At 47.2% G+C, this 13,415-nt stretch overlaps 1 protein-coding gene across 1 annotated transcript in view; it reads right to left on the bottom strand.

The window, feature by feature from the left end:
• Nucleotides 1–13,415, bottom strand: part of LOC137300037 (1-phosphatidylinositol 4,5-bisphosphate phosphodiesterase delta-3-like) — an 85,393-nt gene that overhangs the window by 11,735 nt on the left and 60,243 nt on the right. Inside the window, exons 9-10 of the mRNA XM_067969128.1 lie at nt 5,641–5,769; nt 1,114–1,258 (exon numbers count right to left, since the gene is read on the bottom strand). Of these exons, the coding sequence (XP_067825229.1) occupies nt 1,114–1,258; nt 5,641–5,769 (274 nt within the window). The remainder of the gene's footprint in view (nt 1–1,113; nt 1,259–5,640; nt 5,770–13,415) is intronic.

The following is a 13,415-nucleotide window of genomic DNA, read 5'->3' on the forward strand; positions in this document are numbered from 1 at the left end:
CAGACATATGTACCGGACGCGTGCACCGGACATGTGCATCAAACATGTGCACCGGTCATGTGCACCAGACATGTGCACTGGTCATGTATGCACCGGACATGTGCACCGGACATGTGCACCAGTCATGTGCAACTGACATGTGCACTGGACATGTATACCAGACATGTGCACTGGACATGTATACCAGACATGTGCACTGGACATGTATACCAGACATGTGTACCATACATGTACACCAGACATGTGCAACTGACATGTGCACCAGTCATGTGCAACTGACATGTGCACTGGACATGTATACCAGACATGTGCACTGGACATGTATACCAGACATGTGTACCAGACATGTATACCAGACATGTACACCAGACATGTGCACCAGACACGTGAACCAGACATGTACACCGCACATGTGCACCAGATATATACATATCCACCATCCCAATTTTTTTCTCTCTTTTTTAACATCTCGCTGTGACGGGCACCATTCTCCAGTGAAGAGCACGGTGATCTGGTGCGGCCGACGCTGCTCTTTGGCAGGTTGCCGGGGGTTCTGCCAGGACTCACTCTCCGCTGCTGCACAGACACTCTGTGCATCTTCTCAGAAATGAGATGACAGCCTCCCATAATGTGAAGTCATCTCAGGGGCAGAGCCAGTGAGGGATCAGGGGGCCCCAATCACTTTGAGGTCGGCCAATTTTGGGCAGAAGGATTAGTCCTCCAGTTGGCCTCTGTTTCTTTCAAAATGCAGGCAGAGATACGTTGGTAGGAGGGGACAGAGGGGTGGAGTCCTCAATAGGGTACACCATGCTTTAGCCCCTGGACCCCAACTGGGGCTCTGCCCTGGACCCTGCTGGGGTCTCTAGTGGCCTCCAGACCCCAGCATAACTTTTTGTCTTCTGGGGATTGTGTTGGCCAAATCTAGACTTCGACCCCCCCACTCCTACATCAATCTTTTGACCTTAGCTCTGCTCCTGAGTCAGCTAATTATAATATTTCAATTTTGCTTTGCCACGTCCCAAGGGATTCCCATTAAGAAATCTAACGAGGATTATTGATTCAGACATGGCATCCTATGGGAACGCAGCATTTTATTTAAACTGCAGCCCTCACCATTTTCAGCAATCAGCTTCTTGGCCTTGGTTTCAGAGAACGAGGATGTCTCGTAGGCAGCCTGCTTGCTCCAGGTCTGGTCAAAGCTCTGGAAGTGAGTACTCTGACAGTAAATCACCAGGTCCGACAGCACCCTCGTGAGCTTCTGTGAAATCAATAAAGTTTCATTGGACTGTAAACCAACAGTAAAACTAGAGGCTATAAATATAAGATAGTCACCAATAAATCTCATAAGGAATTCAGGAGAAACTTCTTTATTCAGAGAGTGCTGAGAATGTGGAACTCGCTACTACAAGGAGTAGTTGAGGTGAATAGCATAGATGCATTTAAGGAGAAGCTGGATAAACACACGAGGGAGAAAGGATATGGTGATAGGGTGAGATGAAGTAGGATGGGAGGAGGCTTATGTGGAGCATAAACACCAGCACAGACCAGTTGGGCCGAATGGCCTGTTTCTGTGCTGTAGACTCTGTGTAAATACTATGTAATTCTATGTAACTCGACGTTGAAGGATTTCTTCACAAGTAGTGGTCCAGCTGAGGAGCCTCATCGGCCGGGAACACGCTTTAGGAATTTGGACACACTTTCAAAGAGCACAAACTTGTACAATTACCCCGTACACCTGCTCCCGTTCCCCAGACCAGGCTCAACACATGTTTTCCAAAGTGTTTCATTCTTACTCGCAGTTTGCTTGGTTAAACTCTCGTTCGACTGGGAGGGAAAAGCTGAGTTTTGTTTCCTCTGCTGTGCGGCCATGAGTCACTCTTCCCACACAAGACCCTACAATTCCAGGGAGGTTGATTTTAACCTGCTAAACTCGGAGCTAACGGCCTCAAAATACGGTGGGTAGTCTTACCGCTCCTTTAACCCCAGCGATCGGCCCACTGGACGGCCAAACCTTCAGGCGTTAGGCCCCTTTTAATATGCAAATCGGGGTCCTATCACATACATATGACCCTTTGGCCATTTTCGGACAGATCTAATCAGAGCACCGTGTGCTTTCTCTGACCAGTTCCACCGGCGATAGGGCTGCAGGGGCCCAGCACAGGTAAGATTGAAATTATTTTTGTGGGGCTAGGAGGAGCTGGAGTGACTCTCTGGAGCCAATGCTAGCCCGGTCTCATCACTTCTCCCCCCCGCCTCGGCCTCTCCTCCACACTAGGCCTCGTCTCCTCCCCCCTCAGCCTCTCCTCCTCAACCCCCCAGGATCTATTTCCAGCTGTGTTCCAACATCTGACACTGTTGCGGCCCAGAAGTGACCAGCTGCCTGGGACACCTGCCAGGTGTCCTCACCCCACCACCTGGATTCCAACAAGGAACGGACTTTAAAATCGCAATGGCCCCTTCACCGCCGGAATGAAGGGTCAATCATCCAGAGGTCCAAACCTATCCCCAGTGTGTAAAATAAAGAAGGATAAAACCCTTTGACCCAATTGAAATATCAATCACTATATCACTCGAGGAGTCGAGGAGTTGGAGCTCTTTGCACGAGAGGCAGTTCATTGCCGATCATGTGGCTGTTTTATCACTCGATCCCTCCAGTGAGAAATATTACCGAGTGGACCGATAGAATGGGTCGGAGAGATGACACCCCCCAGTGGCACTGGTTGAATCTGACACCAGTTTATGGGTGATCAGCCCACTCAGCCCGATGGTAATCTGCTGTCAGCACTTCTGGCTGGGTGACTTGGCACAGGGGCTGGTCCCAAGACTGTTGGGAATGTGTAGGTGCACATCTTCAAGATGAATGGCTGTCCTATTGTTTCTGAGGTGTTGTACATACAGAGAGTAATATAACTGACGGGGTGTACACACAGTGAGTAATATAACTGAGGGGTGTATATACAGAGAGTAATATAACTGAGGGGTGTACACACAGTGAGTAATATAACTGAGGGGTGTAGAGACAGAGAGTAATATAACTGAGGGGTGTACACACAGTGAGTATTGTAACTGAGGGGTGTACACACAGTGAGTAATGTAACTGAGGGGTGTACAGATAGTGAGTAATATAACTGAGGGGTGTACATACAGTGAGTAATGTAACTGAGGGGTGTACACACAGTGAGTAATGTAACTGAGAGGTGTACACACAGTGAGTAATGTAACTGTGGCGTGTACACATAGTGACTAATGCAACTGAGGGGTGTACAGATAGTGAGTAATATAACTGAGGGGTGTACATACAGTGAGTAATGTAACTAATGGTTGTACACATAGTGACTGATATAACTGAGGGATGTACACATAGTGAGTAATGTAACTGAGGGGTGTACACACAGTGAGTAATGTAACCGAGGGGTGTACATACAGTGAGTAATGTAACTGAGGGGTGTACACACAGTGAGTAATGTAAGCGAGGGGTGTACATACAGTGAGTAATGTAACCGAGGGGTGTACATACAGTGAGTAATGTAACTGAGGGGTGTACACACAGTGAGTAATGTAACCGAGGGGTGTACATACAGTGAGTAATGTAACTGAGGGGTGTACACACAGTGAGTAATGTAACTGAGGGGTGTACATACAGTGAGTAATGTAACTGAGGGGTGTACATACAGTGAGTAATGTAACCGAGGGGTGTACATACAGTGAGTAATGTAACCGAGGGGTGTACATACAGTGAGTAATGTAACTGAGGGGTGTACACACAGTGAGTAATGTAACTAATGGGTGTACATACAGTGAGTAATGTAACTGAGGGGTGTACATACAGTGAGTAATGTAACTGAGGGGTGTACATACAGTGAGTAATATAACTGAGGGGTGTACATACAGTGAGTAATGTAACTGAGGGGTGTACATACAGTGAGTAATGTAACTGAGGGGTGTATACACAGTGAGTAATGTAACCGAGGGGTGTACATACAGTGAGTAATATAACTGACAGGGTGTACACAGAGTGAATAATATAACTGAGGAGTGTACACACAGTGAGTAATGTAACTGTGGCGTGTACACATAGTGACTAATATAACTGAGGGGTGTACAGATAGTGAGTAATATAACTGAGGGGTGTACATACAGTAAGTAATGTAACTAATGGGTGTACATACAGTGAGTAATGTAACTGAGGGGTGTACATACAGTGAGTAATGTAACTGAGGGGTGTACATACAGTGAGTAATGTAACCGAGGGGTGTACATACAGTGAGTAATGTAACTGAGGGGTGTACACACAGTGAGTAATGTAACTGTGGCGTGTACACATAGTGACTAATATAACTGAGGGGTGTACAGATAGTGAGTAATGTAACCGAGGGGTGTACATACAGTGAGTAATGTAACTGAAGGGTGTACATACAGTGAGTAATGTAACTGAGGGGTGTACACACAGTGAGTAATGTAACCAAGGGGTGTACAGATAGTGAGTAATGTAACCGAGGGGTGTACACATAGTGACTAATATAACTGAGGGGTGTACAGATAGTGAGTAATGTAACTGAGGGGTGTACATACAGTAAGTAATGTAACTGAGGGGTGTACACACAGTGAGTAATGTAACTGAGGGGTGTACAGATAGTGAGTAATGTAACTGAGGGGTGTACATACAGTGAGTAATGTAACTGAGGGGTGTACATACAGTGAGTAATGTAACTGAGGGGTGTACATAGTGAGTAATGTAACTGAGGGGTGTACATACAGTGAGTAATGTAACTGAGGGGTGTACACACAGTGAGTAATGTAACCGAGGGGTGTACACACAGTGAGTAATGTAACTGAGGGGTGTACATACAGTGAGTAATGTAACTGAGGGGTGTACACAAAATGAGTAAAAAGAAAGACTTGCATTTGTACAGTGTTTTTAATGACCTCAGGACGTCCCAAAGCGCTTTACAGCCAATGAAGTATTTTTGAAGTGTAGTCACCTTGTGATATAGGAAACTTGGCATTCAATTTGAGCACAGCAAGATCCCACAAACAGTGATGTGATAATGACCAGATAATCTGATTTCTTTTTTTAAGTGAGGTTGGTTGAGCTTGGCCAGGACACTGGGGAGAACTCCCCCACCCTTCTTCGAAACAGTGCCGTGGGATCTTTTACATTTACCCGAGAGGGCAGACGGGGCCTTGGTTTGATGTCTCATCCAAAAGACGGAGTCATATACCTGAGGGCTGCCTTTAAGAGGTACGAGTCACTCACATGTGAGAAGTCACTGAACAACGTAGCCAGGCCTGGCTGCTCGCGCTGGAATCAGGTAAGTGAGCAAGAAGCACGAATCTCATGTGTTGCCTGTCCTAATGTCTCCTTATCTGGCTTGATATCAAATTTTGTCTGATTACGCTGCTGTGAAGCACCTTGGGATGTTTTACTATGATAAAGGCGCTATATAAATGCGAGTTGTTGTTGTGAAACGTATGTACCAAATTTAATATAAGATCTATAAATCCTCAGCCAGCTCCTGTACCCGATACAAACTTTTGTAACATGGCAGCGCTCAAGGGAATGCTGAAGCAGGTCTCTCCCTCTCTATTACCTCCCCCAACCCCCCCTTTACCACATCCTGAACCCCACCACTCCTTTACCTTTTTGCTTTTCTTTTCATTTTTCACATTCTCGTCTTCATAGTCATCTGCCGTTTCCTCCTGCTGCTCTGCTCCAGGCTCGGAGTTCTTGAATTTCTTCCCTTTTATTAGAATCTTTCTCTTGAGTTTCTGTCAAACAAATGATGTCAGAGGATCATATTAGCCCTCAGGACGACGTGTTCTCACTACGAATTAGAGAGTTCAGATTTAAGGAAGCTTGCGTTTGTTATTAAAATAGCTCATCAGTGTGGGCTCGTGATTCATTGCGTTGTGAAACTGGACTTTTAAATTTTAAACCCCCTTAAGGGGCAAATGATACGAATGAATTGTATGATGCACTTTCCTCATTTGCACACTGCTGTAATTGTCAGTTGTGGTTCTGTGGTAGCACTCTCGCCTTTGATTCCATTACTATTTTTTACTTATGTTAAATCCAATAAGCTCCCCCTTTTGACTTATTTTTAGGTTCCCTTATACTGCTGGTATTTTATCCCTCTACTGTGGAAACAGGTACTAAGTCCTCATTTAACAAGTCTGCTATTTTTTAATTAGTCTCACCAGTCTTTAATGGGCCCACATCCCCCCCACTCTTTTTTAACATATTGATAAAAAACCTTTACTGTTAGCTTTGCAAACCCTGTGAACTTTATGTTCATAGTCTCTTTTTGCACCTCATTACCTTTTTTTTGTATCCCTTTGTTGTTTTGGATTGCTATTTATCCTCACATTTGTGTTAGCCTTTTCCTGTAGCTTGATACTGTCTTTACCTCATTTGTTGACTGTGGGTGCTTAACTACACAAGTAGAGCCTTTGCCTTTTAGGAGTATGTATTGGTTTTTGTATCGTGCCAAAAACTTCATTGAATACTTCCCACTGCCTGTCAGTAGGTTTACCCATTAACAGTTCATGAAGATTCACGGTCCCTTTTCATGGATTCAGTGAGCAGAGCAGAAGGTTTGCAGTTTGCAGTAAAGCAAGGTAAGAGATGGGCTTCCCAATTGGGTCGATTTTAGTCTCCCGGCAGGTGCGTGAAGTGAGAGCAATAGCAGCCCACAGGAGTCAGCAAGGGAGCTGTCCCAATTTCCGGGCCATCCATCATCGGCATCGTTGAAGTGAAACACACTCTCTATAGGCAGCTCGACGATTATGAGCCAGAAAATCAGGTCTTTGCAAGCTGAAAAGGGGCGGTACAGAGACTGGAATTGTACCCTGCAGACTTCATCATGTCCCAGCCCTTTCCAGGCTGGTTCCAGATGTACAGATTTTTGACAGAAGCTTTCTGACTCCCTATTTATATCAACCAACCCCACTTGTGGAACACTTGCTGACTACTAAGTATCAGGGCATTAGTCAGTGTACGCACTGGAGCAGAGGCAGAGGGCACTGCAGTCCAAAGCCCATTCAGTTATCAAAATCCAGTTGTATGTAGACAGCAAAGGGTCTGTGTATTACAAGTCGAAATGTCCTTGTGCAAGGAACAATGGACTCCAGTAACTTACAGGCACCCCTGCCGTCCAGTCATTCGTTCACCCGCATTTGTGCCAAAATATTCAACGATCACCATCAATTCCAAGGAAAAGTCCACCCGAAATCAGAATGGGGCTAAATAGTGTAGCACATGACAGGTTAAAGTGAATATTTTAATTCAGCCTGGAAAACTGCGGGATATGGGAAGGCACAGTGAGAATAGTGGAATATAGAGAGATACATTTCAGGAGAGTGGGATATAGAAGGGAGACACACTGTGAAAGAAAGGAATACAAAGGAAACACACTGGGGAACAGTGAGATATAGAGACACACTGGGGAACAATGGGATACAGAGGCACACTGGGGAATAATGGGATACAGAGGCACACTGGGGAACAATGGGATAGAGGGGTACACTGGGGAACAATGGGATAGAGGGGCACACTGTGGAACAATGGGATACAGAGGCACACTGGGGAACAATGGGATAGAGGGGCACACTGGGGAACAATGGGATACAGAGGCACACTGGGGAACAATGGGATAGAGGGGTACACTGGGGAACAATGGGATAGAGGGGCACACTGGGGAACAATGGGATACAGAGGCACACTGGGGAACAATGGGATAGAGGGGCACACTGGGGAACAATGGGATACAGAGGCACACTGGGGAACAATGGGATAGAGGGGCACACTGGGGAACAATGGGATACAGAGGCACACTGGGGAATAATGGGATAGAGGGGCACACTGGGGAACAATGGGATACAGAGGCACACTGGGGAATAATGGGATAGAGGGGTACACTGGGGAACAATGGGATACAGAGGCACACTGGGGAACAATGGGATACAGAGGCACACTGGGGAACAATGGGATAGAGGGGCACACTGGGGAACAATGGGATACAGAGGCACACTGGGGAACAATGGGATAGAGGGGTACACTGGGGAACAATGGGATACAGAGGCACACTGGGGAACAATGGGATACAGAGGCACACTGGGGAACAATGGGATAGAGGGGCACACTGGGGAACAATGGGATAGAGGGGTACACTGGGGAACAATGGGATAGAGGGGTACACTGGGGAACAATGGGATAGAGGGGTACACTCGGGAACAATGGGATACTGGGGAGCAGTGAAATATAGAGACACACTGGAAAACAGTGGGATATGGAGACACATTGGCAAACTGTGGAAACACACTGGGGAACAGTGGGATATAGAAACACACTGGGGAACAGTGGGATATAAAGACACACTGGGGAACAGTGAAATATAGAGACACACTGGAAAACAGTGGGATATGGAAACACACTGGGGAACAAGGGGATATAGAGACACATTGGGGAACAGTGGGATATAGAGACACTCTGGGAAAGAGTGGAATACAGAAACACACTGGGGAGCGGTGGGATATAGAGACACACTGGGGAACAAGGGGATATAGAGACACACTGGGGAACAGTGGAATACAGAAATACACTGGGGAGCGGTGGAATACAGAAACACACTGGGGAGCGGTGGGATATAGAGATACACTGGGGAACAGTGAAATATTGAGACATACCGGGGAACAGTGCGATATTGAGACACACTGGGGAACAGTGGGATATATAGACACACTCGGGTACAGTGGGATATGGAGACACACTGGAGTACAGTGGGATTTAGAGACACACTGGGGAGCAGTGAAATATTGAGACATACCGGGGAACAGTGCGATATTGAGACACACTGGGGAACAGTGGGATATATAGACACACTCGGGTACAGTGGGATATGGAGACACACTGGAGTACAGTGGGATTTAGAGACACACTGGGGAGCAGTGAAATATTAAGACATACTGGGGAACAGTGCGATATTGAGACACACTGGGGAGCAGTGGGATATAGAGTCATATTGCAGAACAATGAGAGTTAGAGACACACTGGGGAACAGTGAAATATAGAGACACAGTAGGGAACAGTGGGATATAGAGACACATTGGGAATCAACGGATCATAACATAGCTCTGCAGTCCTCCCACATCCAGTTGTGAATGGTGGTGGACAATTAAACAACTAATGGGAGGAGGAGGCTCTGTGAACATCCCCATTCTCAATGATGGCAGAATCCAGCACGTGAGTGCAAAAGACAAGGCTGAAGCGTTTGCAACCATCTTCAGCCAGAAGTGCCGAGTGGATGATCCATCTCAGCCTCCTCCCGATATCCCCACCATCACAGAAGCCAGTCTTCAGCCAATTTGATTCAGTCCACGTGATATCAAGGAACGGCTGAGTGCACTGGATACAGCAAAGGCTATGGGCCCCGACAACATCCCGGATGTAGTGCTGAAGACTTGTGCTCCAGAACTAGCTGCGCCTCTAGCCAAGCTGTTCCAGTACAGCTACAACACTGGCATCTACCCGACAATGTGGAAAATTTCCCAGGTATGTCCTGTCCATAAAAAGCAGGACAAATCCAATCCGGCCAATTACCGCCCCATCAGTCTACATTCGCAACCACTCAGATAATGAAGCAGTCCGAGCCCGCATGCAGCAAGACCTGGACAACATCCAGGCTTGCGCTGATAAATGGCAGGTAACAATTGCGCCAGATAAGTGCCAGGCAATGACCATCTCCAACAAGAGAGAGTCTAACCACCTCCCCTTGACATTCAACGGCATTACCATCGCCGAATCCCCCACCATCAACATCCTTGGGGGTCACCATTGACCAGAAACTTAACTGGACAAGCCACATACATACTGTGGCTACAAGAGCAGGTCAGAGGCTGGGTATTCTGCGGCGAGTGACTCACCTCCTGACTCCTCAAAGCCTTTACACCATCTACAAGGCACAAGTCAGGAGTATGGTGGAATACTCTCCACTTGCCTGGATGAGTGCAGCTCCAACAACACTCAAGAAGCTCGACACCATCCAGGACAAAGCAGCCCGCTTGATTGGCACCCCATCCACCACCCTAAACATTCACTCCCTTCACCACCGGTGCACTGTGGCTGCAGTGTGTACCATCCACAGGATGCACTGCAGCAACTCGCCAAGGCTTCTTTGACAGCACCTCCCAAACCTGCGACTTCTACCACCTAGAAGGACAAGAGCAGCAGGCACATGGGAACAACACCACCTGCACGTTCCCTTCCAAGTCACACACCATCCCGACTTGGAAATATATCGCCGTTCCTTCATCGTCGCTGAGTCAAAATCCTGGAACTCCCTTCCTAACAGCACTGTGGGAGAACCTTCACCACACGGACTGCAGCGGTTCAAGAAGGCGGCTCACCACCACCTTCTCAAGGACAATTAGGGATGGGCAATAAATGCCGGCCTCACCAGCGACGCCCACATCCCATGAACAAATTTTTTTAAAAGGCACACTGGGGAGCACCGGGATATAGAGGCACATTGGGGAACTGTGGGATATAGAGACACACTTGAAAGCAATGAGATATAGAGACACACTCGAGAACAGTGAGATACAGAGGCACACTGGGGAGCAGTGAGATATAGAGAAACACTGAAACAGTGGAATATAAACACACTGGGCAACAGAGTGAAATAGGGGGGACAATGGGTTTTAGAGAGGAGAGACAGGGAATAGTGGGATATAGAGTGGACACACTGGGGAACAATGTGGTATAGAAGGGATGCACTGGGGGAACAGTGGGATATAGTAGGGACACAATGAGGAACAGTGGGATATAGAGGGGACGCACGGCGGGGTCAAAGCCTTATAGAGAGGACACACTGGGGGAACCGTGGGATATAGAAGGGACACAATGGGAAACAGTGGGATATAGAAGGGATAAAATAGGGAACAGTGGGATATTGCGCATTGTGAACAAAATGGATTGTGAACCGAGTGGGAACTTGCGAATTTGGTGAGAGGGTGAATTAAGTGTAGAGGGGGAAGGATAGTGAACAGAGAGCAGGAGCTCTGAGAGACCCGGAATAAAAGGGTAGGTTAATCAGGGTAAGTAAGCAGTAAGTAAATTAATAATAATCGAGCGTCTGAAGGGAGTTTAGAAAAAAACGGTTTCCAAATACAATAGACGGGCAGCTGAGACCCATTGCCTGCAATTCCTGCGCCATGTGGGAACTTCAGGACTCTTCATGTGTCCGGGAGGGCCACATGTGCAGGAAATGCCTCCAGTTGTTCGAGCTCAAGCTGAGGGTTTCTGAGCTCGAGGGGCGGCTGGAGTCACCGCAGAGCATAAGGGAGGCTGAAGGTTTCCTGGATCGTACGTTCCAGGAGGTGGTCACCCCTCAGCCACAGAGAGTTCAGGATAGCAAGTGGGTGGCCATCCGAGAGGGCAGGAAGAGGCAGGCAGCAGGAATCTTCTGGGTGTGTGGCTCCCTTAAAACGCTGAATACCAGTGAGGGTGACGACACCTCAAAGGAGTGCAGTCTTGAGCACGGCACCATGGGGCAAAGGACTGCACAGGGAGCACAGTGAAGTGTCGAAATGCAGTAGTCATGGGGGATTTGATAGTCAGGGGGACAGACTAGCATTTCTGTGACCGTCGATATGAGTCCCCCATGGTGTGTTGCCTCCCTGGTCCCAGGGTAAAGGACATCATGGAGAGGGTGCAGAACATTCTGCGGGGGGAAGGGGAACAGCCAGAAGTCGTGGTCCATGTGGGAACCAACGACATAGGAAAGAAAAGGGAGGAGGTCCTGCAGCTAGAGTTTCAGGAGCTAGGGAGGAAGTTAAAAAGCAGGACCTCAAAGGTAGTAATCTCTGGTGCTACGTGCTAGTGAGTACAGGAATAGGAAGATAAGGCAGGTTAATGCGTGGCTGGAGACAAGAGGGAGGGCTTCCAATTCTTGGGGCATTGGGACCAGTTCTGGGGCAGGAGGGACCTGTTCAAGACGGACGGGTTGCACCTCAACAGAGCTGGGACCAATGTCCTCGCGGGGAGGCTCACTAGTGCTGTGGGGGGGGGGTTTAAACTAATTTGGCAGGGGGATGGGCACCAGGATGTAGCATTGGAAAGGAGAAACAAGGTGCACAAAGGATTGGGAGAGACAGATAGTGCTAGAGTAAGAAAACTATAGCATTCGTGGGAATCAGACTAAGAGAGAATACGAGAAGGTCTAAGATAGGTTTACAGTGCGTGTGTGTAAACGCACGAAGCCTGGTAAATAAGGTTGGTGAGCTGCAGACGGAAATAGCCACATGAGAATATGATGTCATGACGATAACAGGGACCTGGCTCAAAAAAGGGCAGGATTGGGTATTAAATATTCCTGGACACAAGATGTTCAGGAAAGATAGGGAAGGAAAAAAAGGAGGGGGGAGGGGTGGCAGTATTGATTAAAGAGAATATTGCAGTGTCGGAGAGAGAGGATGTCCTGGAGGGGTCAAGGACAGCATCTATTTGGTTAGAGTTAAGAAACAATAAAGGTGCCATTACACTACTGGGTGTATTCTATAGACCACCAACTAGTGGGAAGAATATAGAGGAGCAAATTTGCAGGGAAATTACAGAGAGGAGCAAGATCTATACAGTTGTGATTATGACGGACTTTAACTATCCTAATATAGACTGGGATAGTAATAGTGTAAAGGGCAAAGAGAGGGAGGAATTTCTGAAGGGTGTCCAGGAAAACTTCCCTGATCAGTATGTTTCCAGCCCAACGAGGAAGGAGGCATTGCTGGATCTGGTTCTGGGGAATGAGGTGGAGCAAGTGATCATAGTATCGTAAGGTTTAGATTAGTTACGGAAAAGGACAAGGATTAATCTAGAGTAAAAATACTCAATTGGAGGAGGGCCAATTTCAGTGGGTTGAGAACGGATCTGGCCCGGGTAAATTGGAATCAAAGATTGGCAGGCAAAACTGTAATTGAACAACGGGCGGCCTTTAAAGAGGAGATGGTTCGGATACAGTCTAGGTACATTCCTACAAGGGAGAAAGGTAGGACAACTAAAGCCAGAGCCCCCTGGATGACAAAAGAGATAGAGAGTAAGATGAAGCAGAAAAAGCCTGACTGTATTGATTTTATTGATTGCCTGATAGATGTCAGGTTGATAATACAAGTGACAACCAGGCTGAATATAGAAAGTTCAGAAGAGAAGTGAAAAAGGAAATAAGAGGGGCAAAGAGAGAGTATGAGAATAGACTGGCAGCAAACATAAAAAGGAATCCAAAAGTCTTCTACAGTAAACATTAAATGGGTAGTAAGAGGAGGGGTGGGACCGATTAGGGACCAAAAAGGAGATCTACTCATGGAGGTAGAGGGGATGGCCCAGGTACTAAATGAATACTTTGCATCTGTCTTTGCCAAGGACG

Source organism: Heptranchias perlo, chromosome 30 (genome assembly GCF_035084215.1).
Source record: "Heptranchias perlo isolate sHepPer1 chromosome 30, sHepPer1.hap1, whole genome shotgun sequence".
Classification (NCBI taxonomy): Eukaryota; Metazoa; Chordata; class Chondrichthyes; order Hexanchiformes; family Hexanchidae; genus Heptranchias; species Heptranchias perlo.